The sequence below is a fragment of the Choloepus didactylus genome, chromosome 5 (assembly GCF_015220235.1).
Source record: "Choloepus didactylus isolate mChoDid1 chromosome 5, mChoDid1.pri, whole genome shotgun sequence".
Lineage (NCBI taxonomy): Eukaryota > Metazoa > Chordata > Mammalia > Pilosa > Megalonychidae > Choloepus > Choloepus didactylus.
In genome coordinates this window covers 86,818,103-86,845,939 of record NC_051311.1, presented here as the reverse complement: position 1 = coordinate 86,845,939, position 27,837 = coordinate 86,818,103, and the positions used below count along the sequence as shown (strand labels likewise).

At 36.0% G+C, this 27,837-nt stretch overlaps 2 protein-coding genes across 2 annotated transcripts in view; one reads left to right on the top strand and one right to left on the bottom strand.

Annotated features, from left to right (window-relative positions):
* The window catches only part of DLD (dihydrolipoamide dehydrogenase), a 49,155-nt gene extending 30,033 nt beyond the window's left edge, over positions 1-19,122 (top strand). The window contains exons 3-14 of the mRNA XM_037836379.1: positions 6,176-6,255; positions 6,755-6,823; positions 7,904-7,973; positions 8,956-9,056; positions 9,633-9,776; positions 10,220-10,321; positions 15,431-15,621; positions 16,247-16,417; positions 16,717-16,906; positions 17,241-17,378; positions 18,245-18,334; positions 18,422-19,122. Of these exons, the coding sequence (XP_037692307.1) occupies positions 6,176-6,255; positions 6,755-6,823; positions 7,904-7,973; positions 8,956-9,056; positions 9,633-9,776; positions 10,220-10,321; positions 15,431-15,621; positions 16,247-16,417; positions 16,717-16,906; positions 17,241-17,378; positions 18,245-18,334; positions 18,422-18,487 (1,412 nt within the window). The 3' untranslated portion in view covers positions 18,488-19,122. The remainder of the gene's footprint in view (positions 1-6,175; positions 6,256-6,754; positions 6,824-7,903; positions 7,974-8,955; positions 9,057-9,632; positions 9,777-10,219; positions 10,322-15,430; positions 15,622-16,246; positions 16,418-16,716; positions 16,907-17,240; positions 17,379-18,244; positions 18,335-18,421) is intronic.
* A 2,418-nt stretch (positions 19,123-21,540) lies between these two features.
* The window catches only part of LAMB1 (laminin subunit beta 1), a 73,375-nt gene continuing 67,078 nt past the window's right edge, over positions 21,541-27,837 (bottom strand). The window contains 2 exon segments of the mRNA XM_037836378.1: positions 21,541-21,845; positions 22,037-22,196. Coding sequence (XP_037692306.1) covers positions 21,709-21,845; positions 22,037-22,196 — 297 coding nt within the window. The 3' untranslated portion in view covers positions 21,541-21,708.

Here is a 27,837-nt window from a genome sequence, read left to right as displayed (position 1 = left end):
TAATATATAGTTTGCAGTAGGTATATATTTTTTTCCCTATATGCCTCTCTATTATTAACCTCTAGTTACAGTGACATACATTTGTTCTTGTTCGTAAGAGAAATTTCTAGTATTTGTATAGTTAATCACGGACATTGTCCACTACAAGTTCACTGTTTTATACATTCCCATCTTTTAACTTCCAACTTTCCTTCTGGTGACATGCGTGACTCTGAGCTTACCCTTTACACCACCTTGACACACCTTTTAGCACTGTTAGTTATTCTCATTACATGCCACCATCACCCCTGTCCATTTCCAAATATTTAAGTTCACCCTAGTTGAATATTCTGCTCATAATAAGCAACTGCTCCCCATTCTTCAGCCTCATTTTATATCCTGGTAACTTATATTTCTGAGTTTACATATTATAATTAGTTCATATCAATGAGACCCTGCAATATTTGCCTTTATCTGTCTGTCTTATTTCACTCAATATAGTGCCCTCAAGGTTTCTTCATCAATCCATTTCTGTTAAGATGGTTTTGTTCAAACACTATACATTCCGTCCTAAGTAAACAATCATTGTTTCCCCATATAGTCACGTATTTATGTATTGAGCACCATCACCACTCTCTACATAAGGACATTTCTTCCACAAAGATGGAGGAAGAGTCAAAGAAGGCAGAGAGGCAAAAGAAAAAGGCAAGAGAAAGAGAGAAAAACAAACAAAAAAACTTGATAGCTAGAAGGTGACAAAAGGAAAGATAGCATTAACCTAAAGTAGAATAAAGAGTCAGACAACATCACCATTGCCTGGAGTCCCATACCCTTCCCCTATTCTCCCCCCCCCATATGCATTTATCTTTAGTGTGTTGCTTTTGTTACATTAAAGGAAGCATAATACAATGTTTCTGTTAATTCTAGCCTCTAGTTTGCATTGATTGTATTTTCCCCCCAATCCCACCCTATTTTTAACACCTTGCAATGTGACATATTTTGTCTGCAGTGCTTCCTTTAGTGCTTCCTGTAGAGCAGGTTTCTTGTTCACAAACTCGGTTATTGTCTGTTTGTCAGAGAATATTTTAAGCTTCCCCTCATATCTGAAGGATAGTTTTGCCAGATATAGGATTCTTGGTTGGTGGTATTTCTCTTTCAGTGTCTTAAATGTATCACCCCACTTCTTGCCTCCATGATTTCTATTGAGAAAACCACACATAGTCTTATCAAGCTTCCTTTGTATGTGATAGATGGTTTCTCTCTCGCTGCTTTCAGGATTCTTTTCAGGATGCTTTTCTTCCCAGCAGGTGGCGCCTGTTAGCCTATAATTCTTGACTGGTGTAAGTTCGGAATGAAAGGCAGGTAGTAGAGCTGGGCCCCACCCCTTTCCTCTTAGAGAAGATAGACGTCCTAGGAGTAGGTCATTAGCATTTCAGTGGTCTCTCTCTGCCTGTGCTATACCCTTGTCTGGGTCACAGAACTGGGAACTGAAAATGGCTGAGGCTTTCTCCACTGAGTCGAAAAAGGAACAGAGCTAGTCCGAGGTGACCCTCCAGCTCTCCAAGGTCAGTCGTCACCCAAAGCCTCTGTGTACTTGTTGGGGATTCATACCTCATGGTGAGCAGTTCACACTCGCTAATTAAAACCCCAGTTGGAGCTCAGCTGAGCTATATTCGCTTGCTGGGAGAAAGCTTCTCTCTGGCACCACGAAGCTTTGTAGCTCAGGCTGTGGGGAAGGGGTCTCCCAATTTGGATCCGCAGTTTTTACTTAGAGATTTTATGCTGTGATCTCGGGCATGCCTCCCAATTCAGGTTGGTGTATGATGAGTGGACGGTCACGTTTGTCCCCCTGCGGTTATTCCGGATTATTTACTAGTTGTTTCTGGTTTTTTTTAGTTGTTCCAGGGGGACTACTTAGCTTCCACTCCTCTCTATGCCACCATCTTAGATCCTCTCCTGTGTGTTCTTGCTTCTTTCTCCCAGGGCATTTTTCTCTAAGCTTCTTGGGGGTCCTCTCTTAGCCTCTCCAGGGCAAACTCTAGGCTTCATCTTTTAGCTTAGCATCTCCAAACCTCCTCCTCTCTGCATCTCCAAACGTCTCCAAGCATCTGGGTCTGTGTCAGCTCTTAGCTTCGCCTGGGGGCCAACTCTGGATTACATCTTATCTTTTCTCCAAAATGTCTCTCTCAGCTTCTCTGAGCTCCTTCTTTCTTTGAGTCTCTTAAAGGACTCCAGTGATCCAATTAAGACCCACCTGGAATGGGCTGGGTCACACCTTCTTGGAAATGATCTGATCAAAAGGTCTCACCTACAGTTGGGTGGGTAACATCTACGTGGAAACAACCTAATCAAATGTCCCACTCAAATCAAAAGACTAGTAAGTCTGCCCCCACAAGATTGCATTAAAGAACATGACTTTTTGGGGGGGACATAATAGATTTAAACCAGCACACATATCATTGACTAAAAATAAAGGTACATACACAAAAGCTCAAAATCTAAAATATTTAATTCAGTTATATGGTCTGAAGAATTATAATAATATAAAATATGCAAATTACAATATAAATATGTAATGTACTCATTATGTAAAAGTGAGGAAATATTATAAGATTTTATATGACATCTTAATTTTATAAAAATTTGCATGGAAAAAAGATTAGTATCTAGAAACATGGTTTTCTTTGGGTTGTAGAGCATTATTGGTGATTATATTTTATTTTGCTTTTCTTTTTTTTAGATTTCAACAAACTACATATATATATTTTTTTTAATTCAGTTTTGTTGAGATATGTTCACATACCATACAATCATCCATGGTGTATAATCAGCTGTTCACAGTACCATCATATAGTTGTGCATTCATCACGCCAATCTAATTTTGAAACTTTCCTTACACCAGAAAGAATCAGAATCAGAATAAAAAATGAAAGTAAAAAAGAACACCCAAATCATCCCCCCATCCCACCCTATTTTTCATTTAGTTTTTGTCCCCATTTTCTGCTCTTCCATCCACCATACACTGGATAAAGGGAGTGTGATGCACAAGGTTTTCACAATCACAGTCACTCCTTGTAAGCTACATTGTTATACAATCGTCTTCAAGAGTCAATGCTACGTGTGGGTTGGAGTTTGGTAGTTTCAGGTATTTACTTCTAGCTGTTCCAATACATTAAAACCTAAGAAGTGTTATCTATATAGTGCGTAAGAATGTCCACCAGAGTGACCTCTCATCTCCATTTGAAATCTCTCAGCCACTGAAGCTTTATTTCATTTCATTTCGCATCCCCCTTTTGATCAAGAAGATGCCTTCAATCCCACGATGGGGTCCAGTCTCATCCCCGGGAGTCATATCCTGCGTTGCCAAGGAGATTTGCACCCCTGGGAGTCAGGTCCCACGTAGGGGGGAGGGCAGTGAGATCACCTGCCAAGGTGGCTTAGAGAGAGAGGGCCACATTTGAGCAACAAAGAGGCACTCGGGGAGACTTTCAGGCAAATTATAAGCAGGTTTAGCGTCTCCTTTGCGGTAACAAGCCTCAGAGGGGCAAGCCCCAAGACAGAGGGCTCAGCATATCAAGCCGTCAGTCCCAGTGTTTGTGAGAGCATCAGCAACAATCCAGGTGAGGAAGTCTGTGCTGGTTTGAATGTATTATGTTCCCCAGAAAAAGCCATATTCTTTGATGCAGTCTTGTGGGGCAGACGTTTGGTGCTGATATGATTTGCATGGAAATGCACCCCACCCAAATGTAGGTGATAACTCTGATGAGATATTCCCATGGAGGTGTGGCCCCACCCATTCAGGGTGGGCCTTGATCAGTGGAGCTATATAAATGAGCTGATGGGCAGAGGGAACTCAGTGCAACTGTGAGTTATGTTTTGAAGAGGAGCTACAGCCAAGAGGGACACTTCAAAGAAAGCACAGGAACTGCAGATGAGAGACAGTTTGGAGACAGCCATTGAAAGCAGACTCTTGGTCCAGAGAAGCTGAGAGAGGACAAATACCCCAACTAAGAGTGACATTTTTGAGGAACTGCAGCCTAGAGAGGAACGTCCTGGGAGAAAGCCATTTTGAAACCAGAACTTTGGAGCCAGCCACGTGCCTTCCCAGCTAACAGCAGTTTTCCGGACACCATTGGCCATCCTCTAGTGAAGGTACCCGATTGCTGATGTGTTACCTTGGACACTTTATGGCCTTAAGACTGTAACTGTGTAACCAAATAAACCCCCTTTTATAAAAGCCAATTCGTCTCTGGTGTTTTGCATTCCCGCAGTATTAGCAAACTAGAACAAAGTCCAACACCTCCGTATCCTCCCCCAGCTCCTCAGGGGTGCCCTGAATATATATTTTTATTCTCTGCCCAGATTACTTTGGGATGTGTTGCTATTTCATTCTAACCTATACAGACCTACCATATCTCACTTCCTATTCAAAACAAACTATATATTTTTAACCAGAAAAGTTCAATTCAACAAAGAAGTCCATTTTTGTAGCTGTATTTACATTACCGTCAAAAATTAGAGCCCAAAGGGATATTGTTTAGATCATCATTTGGTTCAAGATTTGAAAATAGAAGTACATTTTCAAATATACTTAATTCTAAACATAAATAAGTGAACAAAAGTAGGGTGGCCAGAGGCACAAATGGATCAGTAAAAATTGAAGCAATATAATTCTGTTCAGCCAGCACATGCTTTTTGAATAATCCAAATCTCCTCTTCCCTAGGGGTGTGTGTAGATATGTGTATGTGAGTGTGGAGGGTTGTGTGTGTGTGTGTGCCATCTTTTTAGGTCAGAGTATTTTTATTATATATTGAATATTTACTATGTATGTTCTGGGTACCTCATTAAGCTATTTACATATTTATCTTATTTAACCTGTATTACAATATGAGGTAGATTTTTTATGGTCTTTGTATTTTGCAGATGAGGAAACTGAAGGTAAGACAGGTTCAATAACTTGCTTAAGGTCATGTAGCTAGTAATCATAAAGTTTGATTATTGCTTATGAGGCTTTTAGTTTATGTTGATTGAAGTTGAAGAATGGAATAGTATTAAATAATGTAAAGATGACTGGAAGTAGAGTCAAGAGGCATAGTTTTTTCTTGTTTCTGCCACTTGCTTTGCTAGATGACCTGGGCAAATTAATTACACTCTGTGAAAGTCTTGTTTCTTCATCTGTAAAATAGTCATATTTATGCCATCGTTACCTTCCTTATAGGAAGTTCTGAGATTCAAACATGAGGCTGTATGTGAATGTGTAATAAACTGCTAAATGTTTGATTAATTGGTGTTACAAGGATAGTGGAAGCAGAGAAGGGAGATGGTCTCTTAACTCTTAAAAGATATTGTTGCTATATTTGTAATAGACTGAAGAGAATGGGTATAATTTGACTTATTTGTACATTTGAATTACAATTATTATTTTCCTAAGGCTGCTGATCAAAGTTTATTTTTATTTTTTTAATCTTTCTGTTTATATGATGAATATTCAGAATATTGAATGTTCTGGTTAGCCTGATATCTTAACTATATAAAATTTATCAATATTCAAATAAAGTTCAAGACTTACTTGCCATCTATTATTGGGAAACTGTTCTTTTTTTCCATGATATTTCAGAAGTTAAGGACCTGAGTTGGGAAAGGAGTTCTTAAATTTATTGAAAGCAATAAAATATTATACAAAATTATCTTATTTCATCCTAACATCAATCATTTAAGGCAGTGTTATTGTCATTCCTGTATCATAGAAGCATATAGTCACTTGGCCAAGGTCACACAACTAAGCGGCAGACCCGAGATTTTAAGCCAGATATGTCGGATTCCAAAGCTCAGGCTCTTTTCATTACCCAGGCTGTTTTCCAGAGATTTACCATCGCTGAATGCCTGCCTGTGATCATTAAATAAAACTATAGAGTTTAGCAAGATCAGTGAATACAAAGTTAATATGCAGAATTCAGTTGTATCTCCATATATGAACAAATAGAAAATGAAATTTAAAAATCTATGCCATTTTTCAGTAGCATCAAAGAACATCAAATATCTAGCAATAAAATAGCATTGTGTAGAATATGCTGGTTTGGGGTTTCTTTCTTGGAGGTTGAACCAGCAGAGGAATTCTTGTTTGTTTTTCTAATGAGTTGTTTTTGGTCAGTATTAAACAATTTACTATTTTATATCAATTTGCTTTTTTTGTAGATAATGCTGATGTAACAGTGATAGGTTCTGGTCCTGGAGGATATGTTGCTGCTATTAAAGCTGCCCAGTTAGGCTTCAAGGTAAGGTCTGGACTCAGAATAGGTGTTCATTTTTATTTGGCAAGAGTTGATCGTGTTCACAAAATACTTTATGGGTGAAAACATGATAAATAATTTCTTAACTCTATAAATTATATTTAGCCTTGAGACTAATTAAGAGAGGTTTCATTTGGATATAGTATTCTCATGGAATGGAAGGTGAAGTCCATTATTTTCCTTTCCCCTCAATACTTTTCATTTTGGCTTCTAATCATACTTTGGAAGTTACAGTGATAGAATTAAAAAGTATATATTTAGTAATGCTAAACAAAAATATCTATTAGAATCACTGACTTTCAGATTAGCCTGAAAGATTTTAATGTTATTTAAATAATAAATTATAAAGGACTGTATTTTATTCTCTGAAAGACAGTTTAAGAAGCATGTTTTGTAGATGATTCAAGCCCGATAGATTTGGAATTTTAATGGGCTGAAACCTTGCAGGTTATGTGCAGTTAAAAAATGTTTTCTTTGGTTGTAGACGGTCTGTATTGAAAAAAATGAAACCCTTGGTGGAACATGTTTGAATGTCGGTTGTATTCCTTCTAAGGTGAGCATGACGTTTTGCACAGTTCAGCAGTTTTTCATTAGGCACCAACTAGAAGGATTGTTGAGACTAGACTATTAATCTAGACTATTATACAATTATTTTTTAAAAAAACCCCAGTTTCTGATGATCTCATCTCCTCCTTCTTGGATCGTATGACTGCCCGCAACCTGCACTACCCCTGAGGTCTTTAATTTCAAACATTTTTGACCACTATTCCAACCCTCTCCGCCTGTGTCTCTCTCTCTCACTGTGCCTGCCCTTTGACCTTTTTGACTCCTCATTTTCTCCTTCTCACCCCCATCTCAGCTGTTAAGCCTGGACTCCTTGGTCTGTCTCTTCAGAATTTCTCCATCCTTCCTTGCTCCTTAGTAGTTCCAGCAAAGCTCCACTGGTACCAAGTTTCCACGGATTCTTCCTAGCACTATTTTGGGAGGAAACACCCAAATGTTGACCGGCACTGACTCAGAGTTGAGGGCTGTGTGTTTCTGATTTTCCTTAATTTCCAGGCCTTCAACAATTAGCTCTTATTACATAAAACAAAATAAGACATTTCTGGAAGTCAGGCGAATTCACACACACACACATGCACAACCAATAAAAACCTACAGATGATAAAAACACAGTTTTTTTTCCTTTGTAAAACTTGGAGTGTTCTTACCAGTTTGCCAGACATTCCTGAAATATGTTTTATCTCAAAATGCCTAGATTTCCATTCAGACAGGCACTGACATCCCGTTTTTCTAACTTGCTTTCCTTTGTTAATGAGACAGGTAACAGGTAGTAAATTCTTCTTTGGGGACCTTTCTGTATGAAAAGAGACTGTCTTTTTCACTTGCCCCCCTGAAGTGTGCACTTACTCCTTTGTTTTGAAAGAAAGTCAACATCTGTTTTTCATTTTTGTTTGTTGAACATTTTTTACAATGTTACTGTTTGTCTTGGATGAATTACGTAAGAACAGAAACTGAATTGATATAGTTCTATGTACTACTACACGTTGAAAATGTCATTTTATTAGTGCTTTTAGATTGAATATAGTCTCCTTATGAACATTTGGTAATTTCATCTTTTTATTTCCTTTAGGCTTTATTGAATAACTCTCATTATTACCATATGGCTCATGGAAAAGATTTTGCATCTAGGGGAATTGAAGGTAAGTGTACTTGTTATATTTAGCCGTCTTAGCAGGCATGCTTGACTTGACTCTTCTGGCTAAAGACTTGTGTGTGTGTTCAGTGTATGTGTGATATATGTTTACTGAGGAAAGATTAGGTTAAAGATCTTGAAAAGGTAGAGAGATTTACTTAAGACTTAAATTCAGATTTGTACTATGACATCCTGTGTTCCTTTGCTACTTGTGCTTGAAGTCCCCACTTTTTGTGTGTGCATGTGTGCACGCATGTGTGACAAGTCAGTTTTCATTTTCTTGAAGCCTAGAGATCACTGAGGAGGCTGGGTACGATGGGCAGATGAAGGAAGGAAGGAAGGCCTATCTAAGTTGTTGGTAGTGAAAAGAGCAGAGGAGAGAGAGGGGTGAGACATACTGGAAAAGAAATAGTACATTTTGTAATATTTTAATGTGGTTTGTCTATCTCCTGCCATCCTTTTGATCTTTTTTCATTTCTATCTCTTCTCTCCAACTGTTGCTGTTGACAGACTTCCAGAAGGGCAGTCTTTTCTAGGGAGGGTCTGAACACACCTTGGGTATTAGTTTTTTTTTCATTTGTTTCTTTGCAGCAATACGTTTCTAAAAGAAGAGGTTGTTGTGTAAGCAATCCAGTTGGTATAGAGCAGATGTATATACAACTGAAGCAAATATATTAAACTAAAGAATGATGGGAAAAAGGAAGACATAAGGGTAGTCAAGAGATCTGCTTGGTAGGCAGGGCTTCACTTTCAAGCTCTGTGATCTTGGGTAAAGCAGAAATCTCTCCGTGTCTCTATTTTCTCATCTCCAAGATATGTGCTGGTTGGTTGTGTGAGCTGATTTCTAATATATTCTTCTTCTAAAGCTGTTTTGAGTCTAGCATTTTTATTGTCTTTGTTATTGTTTCAGAGTTCTCTTCTGAGTTAAACTCTTTTATATTACGCTTCTCTGTTTGAAAAGGACTAAAGATTTATTTAACACATTACAGTGCCTGAAGTTCGCTTGAATTTAGAGAAGATGATGGAGCAGAAGAGTACTGCAGTAAAAGCTTTAACAGGTGGAATTGCCCACTTATTCAAACAGAATAAGGTCAGTGTGTTTAATGTTCAGATTTCTGCTTTATTTTATATACACATTAAACATTGCTCTGTGCTGATAAAGCAATGGTATTTGACCTGGCTGTGGGAATATTTATCTAATTTAAAACAGTACGCCTGCAGGAAGCAACTACCATTTGATTGAAATTGGCACAGAAGATAAACTGTTTGTTTTCCTGGACTAGACTGTTTTTCCTGATAGTGACTGTTTCTTCTTGCAAAATCAATATAAACTCATTTAGGCAAGTTTAGAAAATAGGTCTTCAAAAATAAGAAAATGTAAACCATCCATAAATGTACCACCATTGTTAGCCATTGTTAACTTTTTGATGTATATTTGTTGTGTTTATATAAACTTTTTAAAATGGGGGGTGGGGGGGAGTGTGCAATACCATATGCTAACCATTGGTTTCCCTGACAGAAAACAAATTTTTTTGCTGCTCCATGCATTACCAATGGCAAAGGATTTTGTATTTGACAAAGTAATTTCATAGAGATCTTTTTCCTTTTAATCATATTTATCAAAAAAAATTTTTTTAACTATGAATTTATGAACACTTTTATAAAGGTTGTTCATGTAAATGGATATGGAAAGATAACTGGCAAAAACCAGGTCACTGCTACGAAACCCGATGGCAGCACTCAAGTTATTGATACAAAGAACATTCTTATAGCTACAGGTTCAGAAGTTACTCCCTTTCCTGGAATCACGGTACTTACACTTTATAATTACAACTATTACAACGTTCCTTTGGAAATAATATTCTTGTAGCTTACTTTATTACATGTATTTATGAACTTTGAGAGATTTTTGACTGAAATACTATATTTTGACACTTGTAATTTGCCTGTCTTTATTTTACAGTAATTTTGAATTACTTTATAGAATAAAGATATAGAATGGTTTATATTAAGATATATTTGAATTCAATATGAAGTTAAAATTTGCCATTTTGTTTTGACATGCTCAGTGATAAAATTGTAAAGTAAGCATTTTAATGGGATCTGATGAAATTTAACATATGGATAGAAGTCATAGAGATAAATGTATCAAAACAAATGACAGTTTTAGTGGTCATACAGAGGTCACAGTTTATAAATCACTAAGATTTTCCAAGTAATTTTGATTTGTGTCTTTTGTTTTTCTTATTGTAGATTGATGAAGATACAATAGTGTCATCTACAGGTGCTTTATCTTTAAAAAAAGTTCCAGAAAAGATGATTGTGATTGGTGCAGGAGTAATAGGTGTAGAATTGGTAAGTTGTGTCTTTCTGTTACCTCCATTGGCATACGAAGGACTTAAAGGTCCCCTGTTGGAGTCTTTGTATAATATCATAGGCAAATCAGTATTCGGTTTGGCTTGAATACTTCTGGTAATAGAGTTCACTTTTTTCCAAGACAACTTTTTTATGTATTCATTAATCGCTAGAACTTTTTCCTTTATTTTGAAAAGAGTTAAATTATAGAAAGCATGCAATACAACTAAGTTTTTCCTTTATTTTGAAATCTGCTTTCCTGTTTCTTCACCCGTCCTATTCCCTAGAATTGGTCTAATTTTTATTATTTTTTTAACTCTGACAGCCCTTCAGATATTTGTAGACAGCTTTCATGTCTGAGGAAATTGTATTACATAGAAAGACCCTTCTCCTTACTATGACTTACATGATCTGGTTCTTCGTTTCCTCTTCATCCTCATCATGATCCCTCTTTTAACTTATGCTTTAGAAACACGAAACTACTTTCAGTTCCCTGAATACACATAGTATTTTATGCTTCTGTTTACAGTAGTCTCCATTTTTGACCTTCTGATAACTTCCTCATATTTCCCCTGACCTCTTCTTCATTTTAGGTATCCTTCCCCAAGGCCATGTACCTTGTAATCACCAAGAATTGGTCAACCTCTGAAATCATAAATTCAGACATTCAGTTCTCTAACCACAACTTCCTTTCCTCTCTTGCTCAGTTACTTGTAGTATACAGGCTCTTCAGCTTTATCAGATTTTCTAGTCCATAGATTCCTCTTTGTTTTCTCTATCCTTCTTTTTCCGGTATGTCTTGACTGCTTTTCTGATCAGCTAAGAGTCTACAGTCCATCACTTTAACCACTCTTAAAAGTGTCTTTGAGTTCCTTACTTCACTGTTCTGTCATACCAGCTTGGCAAAACTCTACCTGGTTAAATTCATCTATCTGCCGTTTTTATGCTGTGCCTAGGCTACTGACTGCACATTTTTCTCCATTTTCTTGAAAGCAAGAAAATCAGCAATGCCAACTGCTGCCAAATAAAGCAGTGAAGAAATAGTCCACTGGATTGAGCAGTAAGTCCTTTATGTCCTTGTCAAGGGGTAACTTAATGGCACAAGAAACAATGGAGTGAGAAAATGGAGAAAAACATAGACTCTGCAGATTGGTGCCTGTATAAATTCTTAGTCACAAACCTCTACAGGAACCTCACCCTTGCTGGCAATCCATTGTTTCCTTAGCTTGTAGCCTCTCCTGCTTTTTGCAGTGATTATTTTATTTCTCACCCTTCTCAAACTTATGCTGATGCATTGTCTTCTGCCTACAGATAACCGTGTCTCCTAAATATCACATAAAAGAGAAGCCATTATATGAGAACACCCTCAACTTAATGCTCTTGGATTTGAAAATGTTCTTACCGTGGTTACGTCTGTTCTTTTGATCTTCCCTTCTGTTGCTGTGGAAATGCTGTTTTCCCTAAGACATACTCCTCATTTGTGCTTGGGGCACATCATCTCCTGCCTTCTTAGGGACTTGGTTTTGTGATTTATATTCTTTCTTTGTTGTATTTTTCGGTCTTCAAATTCTTCCCTACTTCTACTTCCTTCTCAGTTACATTTAAACACATGTGTGTGTGTATCTGTGTGCTACATGCACGTTCTTAAATGTATTAGCACTGGCTTGTATACATACAAATATATCTTCTTTTGACCCCATGTCCTTTTCTTGTTACTAATTTTCCTCTTCTCTTCACAGCTACACTTCTTGAAAGAGTTCTTAACACACTTTGTTTTATCAACTCCCACTTATTCCTCACTCCATCAGCATCTCTAGTTATATGTCTCAACAGGTGCTCAATTCACTATGTGTATAATTTAACTTCTCCCTCCCCATCCTTCCTCTTTCATCCCCAAATAAAAAAACAAAATCCATTTCTCTTCTAGTATTTCCCATCTCAGTGAGTATCACTGCCTTTCACTAGAGGCCTAAGTGAGACGTGTGGAAGTTTTATACATAAATTCTTCCATGCCGTAGTGTCCCATATTCAGTCAGTCCTTGGGTTCTAATGTGAGTCTACTTGATATATATTTCTTGCGTATATATACGTGTGTGTGTGTATACATATACATATTTTTTTCTCATTCATACTACCTGTTCAGACTAGCATCATGTCTTGCCCTAGGTATCCCTCACTAGTTTCATCTTTTTCTAATCTCTTCTCCCCAGAGTAGCTAAAGTAATCTTTCTTTACCGGAAATTTAATCATGTTCCTTCTTGCTTAAAACTCTCTAATGGCTTACTCTAAGGTTGTTAGGATAAATCCAAACTCTTTAATGTTGCTTAAAGGCCAGCATGATTTGGCCCTGGCTCATCTTGCTGACCTCATTGTTAACCCCTCTTCCTTTCAAACTCAGTTCTAGATGCAGTCAGTCCTCATTATTTGCAGATTCTGTATTCACAATTCATCTACGTGCTAAAATTTATTTGTCCAAACTGAATACTTGTGGCACTTAATGCAAGTATGCACAGACCTGTGTAGAATGGTGGAGAATTTGAGTTGCCCAGCATGCAAGTTCCCAGCTGAGGTGCTGAACAAGGCAATGCTTTGCCTTCTTGTTTCATTTCTCATACTGAAAACAAGTGTCCTTTTTGTAGTATATTTAATGCCATATTTCTTGGATTTTTGTGTTTTTTGGTGAATTTGCTGTTTAAAATAGCCCCTAAGCATAGTGCTGAACTGCTCACTAGTGTTCTTAAGCTTGAGAAGGCTATGATTATGATACGCCTTATGGAGAAGATACATATGTTAGGTAAGCTTCGTTCAGGCATGAGTTGTATTGCTGTTGGCCATGAGTTCAATGTTAATGAATCAATAATATATATTAAATAAGGTAAATATATTTAATATATATATTAAATAAGAAATACACATAAACAAGATTATGTATCGACTGGATGATGAAAATGTTGTGACCAGAGGGTTGCAGGAACCTAATGTTGTATTTCACTGAGGGGCAATTGTTCAATGTTCAGTAATTCAGTGTTTGCTACCACTTTATGGACCATAACTCTGCAAATAGCAAGAATTAACTGCATATTGAAATACCAGTTCCTGAACAAGCCTTGCTCTCTCTGTTACCTGTAGGCTTTCCTTCTGCTTCAAATGCTTCCTCCTTCTACAGTCCCTGCACTCTTTTGAGCCCTTCCTGACCACCCTAAATGTTGTTAGGTGCTTTTGCTGTGTGTTCCATAGAACCCTGTACTTCTGCTTCTTCTAACATTTATCTTACTTTTTTGATAATTGTCTGTTCACTTGCCTCTCTTTTATTAAATCGTAAACTCCATGAGGGAGATCATGGCTGTTTGATTTATTCTGTCTTTAGCATATGCCACAGTGCCTGATGTATAATAAATACATTAACCTTTATTATTATTGCTCATTACACATTTATTGATATAATATCCTACAGACATCTGCTTAAGAAGTTACCTTTTTAGTGAAGACTTGTTTTAAAGCTTGAGTCTTTCTTTCTTTGAAGCATTAGTATTCTGTATCTACATTTCTGTAGCTATTAATGATAGTACACTGTGTTTATGTCTGTCCCTCCTACAAGACCACAAAATGCTTGAAAGCAGGGACTGAGTTTTATTCATATTTGAATCCCTATTCTGTTACCTTATTTAACGGTAAGTACTTAGGTCTCATAGATATCAGATCCATTATTTTTTTGTCATCATTTTGATCTCATCATGTAGTCCTACAGAATCACTGGTAAATGGTGTTCAAAACTAAACATATAATATTCAGTTATGGAGGGGACTTCCTTTGATTATATAATATGCTTCTTTTCAGGTAATCCCTTAAGATCAGTTTAGTTTAGTTTGTTCTTTTTTTGTTTTTTCCTTTTTTTAAAAGCACACATACAGAGTTTGTGGTCAGTTGAAAACGTCACATATTTTGCATGTGGAATTCTGGTTTTTAAAACCTAAATTAAGGACTTCGAATCTTTATCCTTGCTTGAGTTTAATCTTGTTCACTTGCACTCATTCCAATCTATTTTGTAGTCTTGTGTCACTCTTACACTCTTACCTGCAGTATGAGTTTCAGTTGTTGCACTTTCTCATCAGCACTTGTTATTGTCAGTTTTTTTTTTATTTGAGCCATTCTAATGGATATATAATGGTATCTCATTGTGGTTTTAATTTGCATTTCTCTAGTGACTAAATGTTGAGTGTCTTTATGTGCTTATTTGTCATCTCTGTATCTTTTTTGGCGAAGTGTCTGTTCCAGTATTTTGTCCATTTTTTAAATTGGATTGTTTTCTTATTACTGGATTTTGAAAGTTCTTTATGTATTTAGATAGATGTTTTCCAAATATTTTCTCCTGGTCTGTAGCTTTTCTTTTCATGTTGTAATGTCTTTTGAAGAAGTTTTTAATTTTGATGAAGTCCCACTTTATCTTCATCTTGTATCTAAGAAATCTTTGCATCAAAGTTGCAAAGATTTTTCCTTATGTTTTCTTTTAGAAATTTTACAGTTTCAGGTTTTACATTTAGATTCATGATCCATTTGAGTTAGTTTTTGTATTTGGCAGTTGTATATGAATTTTTGGTGTCACTATTGATTCTAGTAAACTCTTAGTTCTCATCCCCAAAATTCATGACATTAGAAAATTCTTAAAATGAATGCACAGACATAACTTAATTGGAAAGGTAAAGTCTTATTGGTAATTTAAATTCAGAGATGATTTTTATATAAATTCTTAACAAAGGATATGTTCATAGTTTTTCATATTTTTTTAATGCTTTAGTTTATGTTCTTCTTGCCTGTCATATTGTTTATATAATTGTTCAGAAGTATAATTGTTAAAATACAATTGTAAAAAATTCAGTATTCTTAGTTTAAATTAGAATTTGAATGAAAAAATAAAAAAATTTCTCCTTCCTTGAGAAAATACAAAACCAGTTTAATATTTTACAAACATCAGTAATTAATAGCAGAGGAGCCTACTTCTCTTCCTCCAGGAAAGGAAAAAAGATATGATATAGAAATCTTTATTTTTGTCTTTATGGTTATTGTTTTTTTTTTTTGTTTGTGTTTTAATTTTCTGATTGTTATTTGCAGGGTTCAGTTTGGCAAAGACTTGGTGCAGATGTGACAGCAGTTGAGTTTTTGGGTCATGTTGGTGGAGTTGGAATTGATATGGAAATATCTAAAAACTTTCAACGTGTCCTTCAAAAACAGGGATTTAAATTTAAATTGAATACAAAGGTTACTGGTGCTACCAAGAAGTCAGATGGAAATATCAATGTTTTGTAAGTATGATACATTTGCTTTTGATATATCATTTTGATGTGTTTAAGAAAACTCATATTTCAAAATCATTTTAGCAAATTTTGGGTTTTTTGAAACTCAAGACCATTTTATTAAGCTTATTAAATTAGTCCATCGAAATTCATGATTAAGTTGATAGAAAAATTAATCCAGTGTCATTATAATGTACCTTTTCAAAATATACATTCAGATATTTTAAAAATCCCAGCATTTAGTAAGATTAAATTTTTATGTGTATATATGAGGAAATCAATAACCAGTATTTCTCAAATTGCTATTATACCTAGCACTCTACTTATTAAATACATTATGTACTGAAATAACTTGCCTAAGTCCACACTGCTAGTGAGTGGCCGAGTTAGGACTTGAACTTGGGTCTTTCTGACTCTCAGATCTTGTTCTTAACCACTATGGTTTACTGTTTTTGTGAGGTTTTAACGATTGACCTCTAGTGAGTGTGTATGTTCTTTCATTGCCTAACCCTTGTTACAAATGTTTATAATAAAATTAATGTTAGAAATGTAAAACTTCAGGAATCTCTAGTCTTAAATTTTTAATTAACTATTTAGATCTGAGTTTAACAGTTATACTCTATTCATTGTTTAGAATTGAAGCTGCTTCTGGTGGTAAAGCTGAAGTTCTCACTTGTGATGTACTCTTGGTTTGCATTGGTCGACGACCCTTTACTCAGAATTTAGGACTAGAGGAGCTTGGCATTGAACTTGATTCCAGAGGTAGAATTCCAGTCAATTCCAGATTCCAAACTAAAATTCCAAAGTAAGTTATATCATAATTTGCAGTTTTAATAATTAAAAAATTTACTTCAAACATTAGTATTTTGAAAATATGATTCTTGCTGTTGCTTAAAAAATACATTGACTTTGTATTAGTAAACATAAAAGATATAAAACCAAAGGGAATTGGATTTTTTTTTTCATTAACCAAAGATTAAAACCTGAACTCATAGATTTTTTAAAGAGCCATATTTGATATATTTTTGTTACTGTGGTATAACTGAAGATAAGTGTATCTGAGATTTCAGAAGTTCACTGTGTTTCTTTTAATCTCTGTGGTAGTATCTATGCTATTGGTGATGTGGTTGCTGGTCCAATGCTGGCCCACAAAGCAGAAGATGAAGGCATTATCTGTGTCGAAGGAATGGCTGGTGGTGCTGTGCACATTGACTACAATTGTGTGCCATCAGTGATTTACACACATCCTGAAGTTGCTTGGGTTGGCAAATCAGAGGAGCAGTTGAAAGAGGAGGTAATCCTAAAGTTGCGTGGTTTTACACCAAAATGTAAATTGAACTAATGACAAATAAAAAGTATTATTGCATTAATGTATTTTAACTGTTTATAGAACATTATAGTTTTCTATCTTAGCACAAAAAGGAATTCATTTATCAGCAATAAAGATGCCTGTAGTTCAAAAATTAATTTCAAAGCTTTTATGACAGACATTTGCATTTGTGTGTTTATAACCCAAATTTATTTAATGAACTTTTGGTCTTTCCTTATTTCTGAAAAGAATTGCCTTCTTGGGATTCATTTTCTGAACCAATAAGAAATTTTCACAGCACTCATTTTCTCTTTCACAGGGTATTGAGTACAAAGTTGGGAAATTCCCATTTGCTGCGAACAGCAGAGCTAAGACAAATGCTGACACAGATGGCATGGTGAAGATTCTTGGGCAGAAATCCACGGACAGAGTATTAGGAGCACATATTCTAGGACCAGTGAGTTTTGTAAAACCAGATCAGTTGTATCAGGATTTCTGGAAAGCATTGCAAGTTAGATTAATTTTACTTTAAAATTGGTGTTTATATTGTGCTATTATAAACTACCAATTTTAATATGGCTTTTCTGTGCTTTGTTTCTATCCAGGTACCAACAGCACTCACCATGTCACTGTTTAAAACCCTCCAGTAGTGCTTACACAGCCCAACTGAATCCGGTCCTGACCACCTTTCTGACCTCATGTCTTAACACTCTCCCTCTTTGCTAATTCCCACCCGGTGGTCCTCTCGGTTTCATTACTGGCCAAGCTTGTTCCCATCTTAGGGCCTTTGTGCTTGTAGTTCCTTTTGCCTAGAATGCTGTCTCCACATCTCTGCGTGGACAAAGCTTAAATGTCACCTTCCAAGAGAAGCCTTTCCTAACCCCTCAGTCTAAAGTATAACCCCCACTAGTTATCTGGTGTAACAATGATAATCATAGTATATTAAATGCTTACTATGTAATTTTTACTAGTTACATTAGTTTTATAATACTTTTACAACAACTCTGTGAGAAAGTTGCTATTATTCCCATTTTACAGGTGAAGAAACTGAATAAAGCACACACAGCCAGTAGTGGTTGAGCTAGTAGTGAGTGGTAAGATTTTAATCCAGGCCATCTGGCTCCAGAGTCCAGACTCTCTAACTTCTGTGACACTTTTTCTGTTTTCTGTTATGCTTTTCCTGACTTGAGATTAGTCAACTGTTGTAACAACAAACCAAAAGATTTAAGGCAGTTTTGAGATCTAAAAGCCAGATCTCTTAAGCATCTCCTGTCCTATTAGTATAGGACTGGAAATGAAATCACTTCTTGGCTTATTTTAAAGGGTGCTGGAGAAATGGTAAATGAAGCTGCTCTTGCTTTGGAATATGGAGCATCCTGTGAAGATATAGCTAGAGTCTGTCATGCACATCCGGTAATTAACACAGAATTAATGGCTACCTATATTTTCACCTGACTCACAAATACTTTTGTTTTTAATTTTCAGTTCCTTCCCTTGCAGACTTTATCAGAAGCTTTTAGAGAAGCAAACCTGGCTGCATCATTTGGCAAGGCGATCAACTTTTAAGTTAGATTTTTTTTTCCTGAAATTTCCAGGAAGCTTTCATAAAGGTCACATTTCTGAACAGAAATTGCTCATGGATGCAAGAATTTCTCGAACTGAATTAAGAAACTTTTGGAAGGTATTTATTCCATTCTGTCCAAATCTATTAATCTCACATTTCTATTTTAAATAAATTTAATATTGTTTCAGTGCATCAGCCCATGGTTTCATGCTGTTTATGAAAGGTTCAATGTCACTGAATTTATATTAAGCATCTTTTACCCCTTATACAGTAAAGTTGAATTTACTTACTTGGATTTTTAACCAGTTTTCATATTGGAAACAGAAGTGAAGTCATTCAGCTAAGATTCAAATACGTATAAACTGAATAGATAGATGTAAATTGAAAAATGGTCTCACTCACTTAAACCTCCAAATTCTTATAGAGGCAGAATTTATGTATTTGAGATTTCTTAAGGTTCCATTGAAGTCTACAAGTATGAACGACAGTTACCTAAATTAATGAGGTTTATCTACGAGACTCAGCTGTTAAAGGGAGACTCAAATGTATTATAATGGAATGAAGATATGGAAATAAAAGGGAGACTCAAATGTATTATAATGGAATGAAGATATGGAAATAAACATGTCAAACATTCGCTTACTGTTTTTTTCTGTGTGGATGTCAAGAAGGTCCTAGTTCCTTTATGACTTGTTTAAACTAAGATAGCTACTTTATCTTTTTCACACTTTTGAACAATATTAAAAGGTCATTACCTTTCCATCTGTTTTAGAGATACCTACTAAATGTTTAGCATATCATTTGGGGAAAATAAGTGTTTGAAGAAAGAGCCTTTTTAGAAGTCAGAGAAAAAAAAAAATAGCATTGAGTAGGCCTTTGCACATTATACATAGATTGGAGATTCATTCCAGATTCATTAAGTGATCCTCAAATTTTAGATATTTAAATTTCTAAAGAGAAAAATAAGCAGTTTAAAATCTTAAAAGTACTAAGCAATCTGTAAACTAGGTAGTCACTTGGTTGCAATTTAAAGGTTATAGTCTTTAGTTTGCAAAATGTAATTTAACAGCAGAGTTGTACAGGAGATACCATCTATAGAACATAGCTAAAAGACATGTTTAGTAGCTTTTAGGTTTTTAATTGCATTATATATGGGTTACTTTCTGTAATGTCCTGTGATCTTGGATCGTATTGTCATTATGAATGACATATTGTAAAGACTCTGGATTCCATTGCATACTTCTGAACACTGAATTTTTGTTTTAGGGGGCAGCTGCTGAAATCTCTTTTCAGTTGTTTTAGCTTTAGTTGAACTGCCTGAAGTCTGCCTTGTGATGTGTAATTCAAGAGTCAACCAGAGACTGGGCAGAATATAGCAGAATTTGGGGGCATTTGTACTTGGATGTCTTTTCCAGAATTTCCCCCCTTATGTTCCAGCTTTTGTAGTTGTCCAGAAATGTCTTAAAGATTCCTCAACAAATAAGGCTTTTTTGTTTTTACTGGGACCCTGGGACCTCCCTTCAATGAAAAGCTGTTCAAATTTCCCTTTCTTTATAGTGTCAACTCCTATAGTGTGCCTGCTTTTGGTTGCTCTCCAGTGGTTTTAATTTTTTATTATTTTAATGCAGAGTTTACAGTTCTTAACAGCAAGGCTGGTTTAATGGGTGCATCTTTACCATTATTGGAAGAGAACTCTGCATCTTTTTAAAGTTTATTCTGAAATCACAGTATTAAGTGAAGTGCTGGTTTATTTAGATGGCAAGCATCCTGTCAGGAAAAGAGTTTCTAATGAGGAAGTAATCAAATATGAAACTTTATAACTAACTTTAAGAGCACCCATTCAGCATGAAAAGGCAAACAATGTTTCGATAGGGAATAAAGTCATAGGGAATAAAGTCCTAGCGGTAAAGCAAGTTTTAAATGTTCCCTTACTGGTTTTATCTGCTAAGCTCTCAGTAGTTTTAGATTTTATGAAGAGTCTGAGTTAGTTGACCAGTTCACTGAGCTGATTAAAATACTAATTTTGAAGTGAAATACTTAGTTGTTTGCAGGAAAGAACAGACTAAGCATTAGAAAAGGCTGAAAGGAATGTAGAATAGCACTGCTTCTACCATTTGAAGTCAAATACTTATAACCAAGGAAAAAATTATAATCCTTTTGTAGCTGATGAGCTATGACCATTTCGCCAGTTATTAAGCTTCTTACCCAAATTAAAGCAACAAATTAAAGCAACAAATAATTGGCTTGGACCAGAGGAAAGTTGCCATGTTTAAATTACAGCTACTTAAATAACTTTTCTCAAGAGCCAGCTTTCAAGTACAGCTGTGTTGGGGTAGGTGGGTGGGTGGGTGGGTGATTAAGTGGTACACAGATAGTTTTGCTTAAAGGGGCTGTTATCCGGCTAACTCAGCTATAAAGTTGATACATGCTTGGCAGTTGCATTCCAACTCTTTTCTTTATCCTGTGGATGAGTGATTTGTTGTTCACTCTTTAAAATACAGTATAAGAATACCTGAGAAATTATAGCATCATTCTGTACTCATAGTAGCACTGCCGGATTGGGAGGAACAGTGTCCATAATCTCTGGCCTGATTTAATTTAAACCTTTCCCTCAGCAAGCCTGGCTTTAGTCTAGGTGGTTGTATTTATCAGTCACAAGTCACCCACCTGTCTTTGTAGAAATTGCTGCTTTTTAGTTCTCTTTCCTAGAGCAAAGAATACAATATGGGAGTTTTAGAGACTGGAGCAATTTAAGCAGCCATTGAAATGGTGAAGGCAGCTCAGACTTGTATCTTTTTTCCTTAACTTCAACATGGGAATCACACTGGGAGGTGATTTTATGGGAGTGGATTGGTGTAGGATGTTGACCTATCAAACAGATAAACAAGTAACAGTTTGTTTATAAGTGTAACAGAAGTTAAGAGTCTGCATGGAGGCAGTAAACTTGTTTATAAATGTATCTATACAGTGAAAATGACATTCTTTGGTAAAAAAGGACTCATGAACACTTAAGTGAGTGAAAGTAGCAATGGATTTAAGAATTAAACTAAATATATATTTATACAAAAGCACTATACTTTATTTAACTCCATACAAAATTTGGTAATTAAAAACATTAAATAGGTAATGAGTGTTTTAATTTTGAAAACCATTGTCAGTTCTTAAAATGTAACATTACTTTGGTCACCTCAGCCATCTTATACTTAGATCTCTTCCTCCTTTGTTACAAGCAGGTGCTATAAACAGCCACTTTCTGGCTTATGTCCTTTAGGAGTGAACGGACTTCTCCTTCCAGTCTCACTAATTCTTGTGCTTTATCTTCTAAATATTTTTGATTATCTTCATATTTTCTTTCTAAATCTGTGGTAGATAGAAAGGAAAAGTGAGCAATTTATACTGTGTTCCCAAAATCTAATACTGATCCTTTTTGCCTGTAAGGCCCTATTTAAACACCTAAGACAAAGTAAATAGAGTTTCACCTTAAAAATAAATTCCGGTGCCTTAAATTTGTAATTATTTTATGAAAACATGAGCTTAAGTGAAATACCTACCTTTCAGCAGTTGCAGCTTGCTGTTTGCTTGAGCCAAAAGTGTTACTGCCTCATTTTGTAGCATTTCAGCTTTTCTTCTGGCATCAGCTGACTCTTCGGTTTTCTTGGCAATTAAATTTTCTACTTTCTTATACTTTTCATCAAGCTCACCATCTAGAGTCTGCAGTTTCCACATTTAGACACAAAGTAGTGATAATGTTAATGTTAGTAAACATATATAAAGCAGCAGTATAATTGACAAGTTTGGATCACATACATATTAATTTGCACACCAAGCATTCTGGATTAAGGGCCAACAGGGGTACCCAAGCTCCATCACATTATTCAATGGAAAGTACTTTAAAACCATCTTGGAGCATATACAGAGTGGGATTGAATGCAACATTGGCATGATTTTTTAAAATAAGATTTTGAAGAAAGCTTGGAGTTGCAGCAGGTCTCTACAAGTCTTCTGCTTAGTACTTAACTATGGAGAACAGTACTGTTTTAAACTGAAGGAGGTTGTCTCACAAGTAGCTATGCTGAGATCCAAAAATTTAGAGTGCTCTAAAGAGGCACATTTTGGGTTGCTGTTAGCTCCTGGCATTCAGTGAAATATGTTATAAAAGTTGCTGGATACAAGCTGAAGTAGCAGACACTTCAGTTACTAAATTCCAGTAAATTATTCAGATGTTCAGTTTGCAGCAAAAAATTACAAGACATAGAAACAGAAAACACAGGCTATTTCAAAGAAAAAACAAGCCATCAATGAGGAGATGGTATCTTATGGTATGGTCATAATGTAAAATGGTTTTAGAACTGTCTTAATATGCTCAGAGAGCTAAACAAAAACACAAAGAACTTAGGAAATCAGGAAAATGAAGAACAAAAGGAGAATTTCAGTTGTGAGAAGTCATAAAAGGGAAGCAAACAAATAATACAGCTGAAAAGCCACAATAACTGAAAATTTAAAATCCCTATAAAGTTCAACAGTAGATTGGCACTGGCAGAAGAAAGCATCAATGAATTTTAAGTTAGGACTATTGTAATTATCCAGACTGAGAAATAAAAAAGTAGTATACAATATATATGCATTATGGGAGGCCCAAAAAGAGAAGGGGAAGAATAGTTGAAGAAATAATGGCTGAAAAACTTCCCAAATTTAAAGAAAGGCATGGACACACACATCTAACAAGCTCAACAAACTCCACAGAGGATAAAAAAAAAAAAAAAAACGTAAACAAATGCCAAAGACAGAGAGAAGCACCTTGTCATGTTATGAAGGAACCTCAACAAGATTAAGTGCTGATTTTTCAACAAACACTAGAGGTGAGAGGCAGTGGGATGACATTTTAAGACCTGAAAAAGAAATTTCCAACAAAGCATTCTGTATTCTGCAAAACTGTCTTTCAAAATTGAAGGAGAGTTTAAAGGATATAAAATGCAGATGCATAAAGAACAGTGATAAATCTATGGTTTTGGACAATGTATATAAAGATGTAATTTGTGACAAGAACAACATAAATGGGAGGGTAGAGGAGTGTGTGTATGCTCTGGAAGTTAAGGAGGTATGAACTCAAATGAGATTGCTATAGCTTTAAGATGTGGCATGGCAACCACAAAGCAAATTATCTGAAAAAAAATACACAGGTTCCATAAAAAGTATGAACTTGAATATGGACGAATTGAGGAACAAAAAAAAAAAAGGTGTAAGACCTACAAAAACCAAATAGCAAAGGGCAGAACAAAGTCTTGCACTATCTATTAGTAGTTACCTTGTATGTAAACGGACTAAACTCTCCAGTCAAAAGGCACAGATTGGCAGGATGGATAAGAAAGCATGATCCAGTAATATAGTGTTTACAGGGGAATCATCTTAAATTCAAAAACTCAAAAACTATTATAACAAGGATGAACAGATGTGTACCTAACATTGATAAATATGCAAACATTGACAGATGTGAAAGGAGAAATACTGTTCTACAATAGATGTCAAACTACTCTCAATAATAGAACATCTAGACAAAAGAGAGCAGTAAGGAAGGGAAGGACTTGAACAGTACTATAAATCAACCAGACCTAACAGACATATATAGAACACTTCATCCAACAGCAGAGTAAATATTCTTATCTAGTGCACATGGATCATTCTCCAGGATAGACCATAGGTTAGGTTACAAAACAGATGTCAAGTAAAAAAATAATGAAATCATACACTGTAAATTCTCTGACCACAATAGAATAAGGGCTAGAAATCACTACCAGGGAGAAATGGAAAATTCACAAAAATGTGGAAATTAAATAAGGTACTCTTAAGTATTGGATCAAAGAAATCACAAGGGAAATTAGGAAATACCTTGAAGTGAATGAAAATGGCAAAGAGCTGAGAGGGAAATTTATAGTTGTAAATGTATGCATTAAAAAAGATGAAAGATCTCAAATCAGTACGCTAACCTCATACCTGGAGAAATTAGAAAAAGAACACACTAAATCCAAAGTGAGCACAAGGAAGGAAATAAAGATGAGATAAGTAGAAAATAGAAAAGCAATAGAATAAATGAAACCAAAAGTTCTTTCCTTGAAAAGATCAATAAAATTGACAGAGAGGATGCAACTAAAATAAAATCAAAGAGAAGCATTACTACCAACAGTATAGAAATAATTGTTTGCCAACAAATTAGATATCTTAGATGAAATGGACATATTCCTAGAAATAAGTTTTATCTGACTCAAGAAGAAATAGATCTGAACAGACCAATAACATAAAGAGATTGGAACAGTAATCAAATCCCAAAGAAAAAAAGCCCAGGATGAGATGGCTTCATTGGTGAATTTTACCAAACATTCAAAGAAGAATTAACACCAGTCCGGCTCAAACACTTGCCGATTCATTCATCATCCTACTACCAAAGCCAGGTAGACACCACAAGAAAATTAATATCCTTTATAAGTGTAGTGGCAAAAATTCTCAACAAATACAAGCAAACTGAGTCCAACAGCACATTAGAAGGATTATACATCACGATCAAGTGGGATTTATTCCAGGCACTCAAGGGTAGTTTAACATAAAACCAATCAATGTAATACACTATGGAAAGAAAGGAGAAAAGCACATCATCTCAGCACAGAAAAGGCATTTGATACATTCTACCCTTTCTTAAATAAAAACACTCAGAAAACTAGGAATAGAAGAGAAAATCTTCAGCATGATAAAGGATATATGTGAAAAGCCAACAGCTAACATCATGCTTAGTATAAAGACTGAAGTCTTTCCCAAGATCAGGAACAAGACAAGGATGCTTGCTTTCACCACTGCTATTCATCAGTGTACTGAAATTTCTAACTAGAGCAATTAGGAAAGAAAAAGAAAAGTTATCCAAATTAGAAAAGAAAAAGTAAAACTGCCTCTAATTGCAGATGATATAACCATATACATAAAAAATCCAAAAAAAATCTACAAGAAAGCTACTAGAGCTAATAAAAGACTTAAGCATGGTGGTGAGGTACAACATCAATACACAAAACTCAGTAGTGTTTGTATACAACAAAGAACAATCCAAAAAAGGAAAGAAAATAGTACCATTTGTAATACTAAAACAATAAAATACATAGGAATATTTAAGAATGTAAAAGACATGTACACTGCGAGTTACAAAAAACATTGCTGAAAGAATAAAGAAGACCTTAACAAATGGAAAGATCTCTGTGTTGAAGATAATGTTATCAAGATGTCAGTACTACCCAGTGATTTACAGATTCTTCTAGCAGTGTTTATTGCAGAAATGGTAAAGCCAATCATCCAATTCAAATGGAAGGGTAAGGGGCCCCGAATAGCCAAATCCATCTTGAAAAGGAACAAACTTGGAGGACTCATACATCCCAATTTCAAAACTTGTACTACAATACTACAGTAATCAAAACAGTGTGATACTGGCAAAAAAGAGAGACAGGTAGCCCAACAGAATAGAATTGAGAGTTCAGAAACTTACACAGTTAAAGTTTTTGAAAGGGTGTCAAGTCCAATCACAGGGGAAAGAATTGTCTTTAACTCAAAGCTTTTTCTGCCTTGCTTGCAATGTTTTCAAATGGCTATGTAATTATTATATGCCATAAAGACCCTCTTTGAAATACAGTACAAAAGTACAAGTTCAATAAGCTTGTTTGAACACTCCCATCACTAAGTTAAATTAATCTCGTTTTTTAAACCTTTCTCTATGTTTGGATTTGAGGACCTTAGGTCATGCTTACAGGACATTTGCATATCCACTCCAGTCCTTTTCACCTGTCTCTCAAGACTGCTATTTCAGAACAGGTCATTTAGAGATTATCTAAGATGGGGGCATAGAGAGGAGTGGCAGCTAGTTAGTCCCCCTGGAACAACTAATAAACAACCATGAACAACTAGTAAATAATCCAGAATAACTGCAGGGGGACAAACATGACCATCTGCTCATCAGACACCAACCTGAATTGGGAGGAATGCCTGAGATCGCAGCATAAAATCTGTAAGTAAAAATGGCTGATCCAAGCCAGGAGACCCCTCCCCTGACAGCCCAAGCTGCAAAGCCTTGTGGTGCTAGAGAGAAGCTCTCTCCCAGCAAGCAAATATAGCTCAGCTGAGCTCCAGCTGGGGTTTTAATTAACAGGTGTGGACTGCTCACTATGAGCTACGAATCCCCAACAAGCAGAGGCTTTGGGTGACGACTGACGTTGGAGAGCTGGAGGGTGGCTGCGGATTAGCCCTGAAGGGGGCTTTCTGTCCCTGTTTCAGCTCAGTGGAGAAAGCCTCAGCCATTTTTTGTTCCCAGTGCTCTGACCCAGACAAGGGTGGAGATAGCACAGGCAGAGTCTATTCAAATGCTAATGACCTTTCCTTGGGGGGGGGTATCTTCCCTAAGAGGGAAGGGGTGGGGCCCAACTCTACTACCCGCCTTCCATTCACAACCAGACCCCAGAGCCTGGGGGAAAACACCCGCAGGCCACACCTCCTTACACCAATCTGGAGTTACAGGCTGACAGGCACCCCCTGCTGGGCAGAAATGCACATGACCTGAGGCATCACAGGGTGTACCAATTTTCTAAGACACACCCTCAGGAAAACTGGATATTGAATATGTCTTTCTTCTGGGACCTGAGCCCATTCTGGTCTGGGAAAACCTGATTGGGGTAACCAAGGAAACCATGCCTCGACAACAGAAAACTACAACCTATACTAAGAGAAACGAAGTTATGGCCCAGTGAACAAACTTTCACTCCAACTGAGATACAGGAATTGAAACAACTAATAATAAGTCAATTCAAAAACTTCAGGGAAGATATGGTGAAAGAGCTGAACCATATAATGAAAACACTGGGCGTACATAAAGTAGAAATTGAAAGTTCGAAAAACCAGCTGGCAGAATTGATAGAAATGAAAGGCACAACACAAGAGGTGAAAGACACTGGAAACATACAACAGCAGATCTCAAGAGGCAGAAGAAAACACTCAGGAACTGGAGAACAAGGCATCGGAAAGCCTACACACGAACAGATAGAGAAAAGAATGGAAAAATACAAGCAATGTCTCCAGAACTTAAGGACAAAATGAAAAGCAAGAATATATGTGTCATTGGTGTCCCAGAAGGAGAAGAGAAGGGAAAAGGGGCAGAAGCAATAATAGGAAATAATCAATGAAAATTTCCCATCTCTTATGAAAGACATAAAATTACGGATCCAAGAAGCACAGCATACCTCAAACAGAATAGATCTGAATAGGCCTATGCCAAGACACTTAATAATCAGATTATCAAACATCAAAGAGACAATCCTCAAAGCAGCAAGAG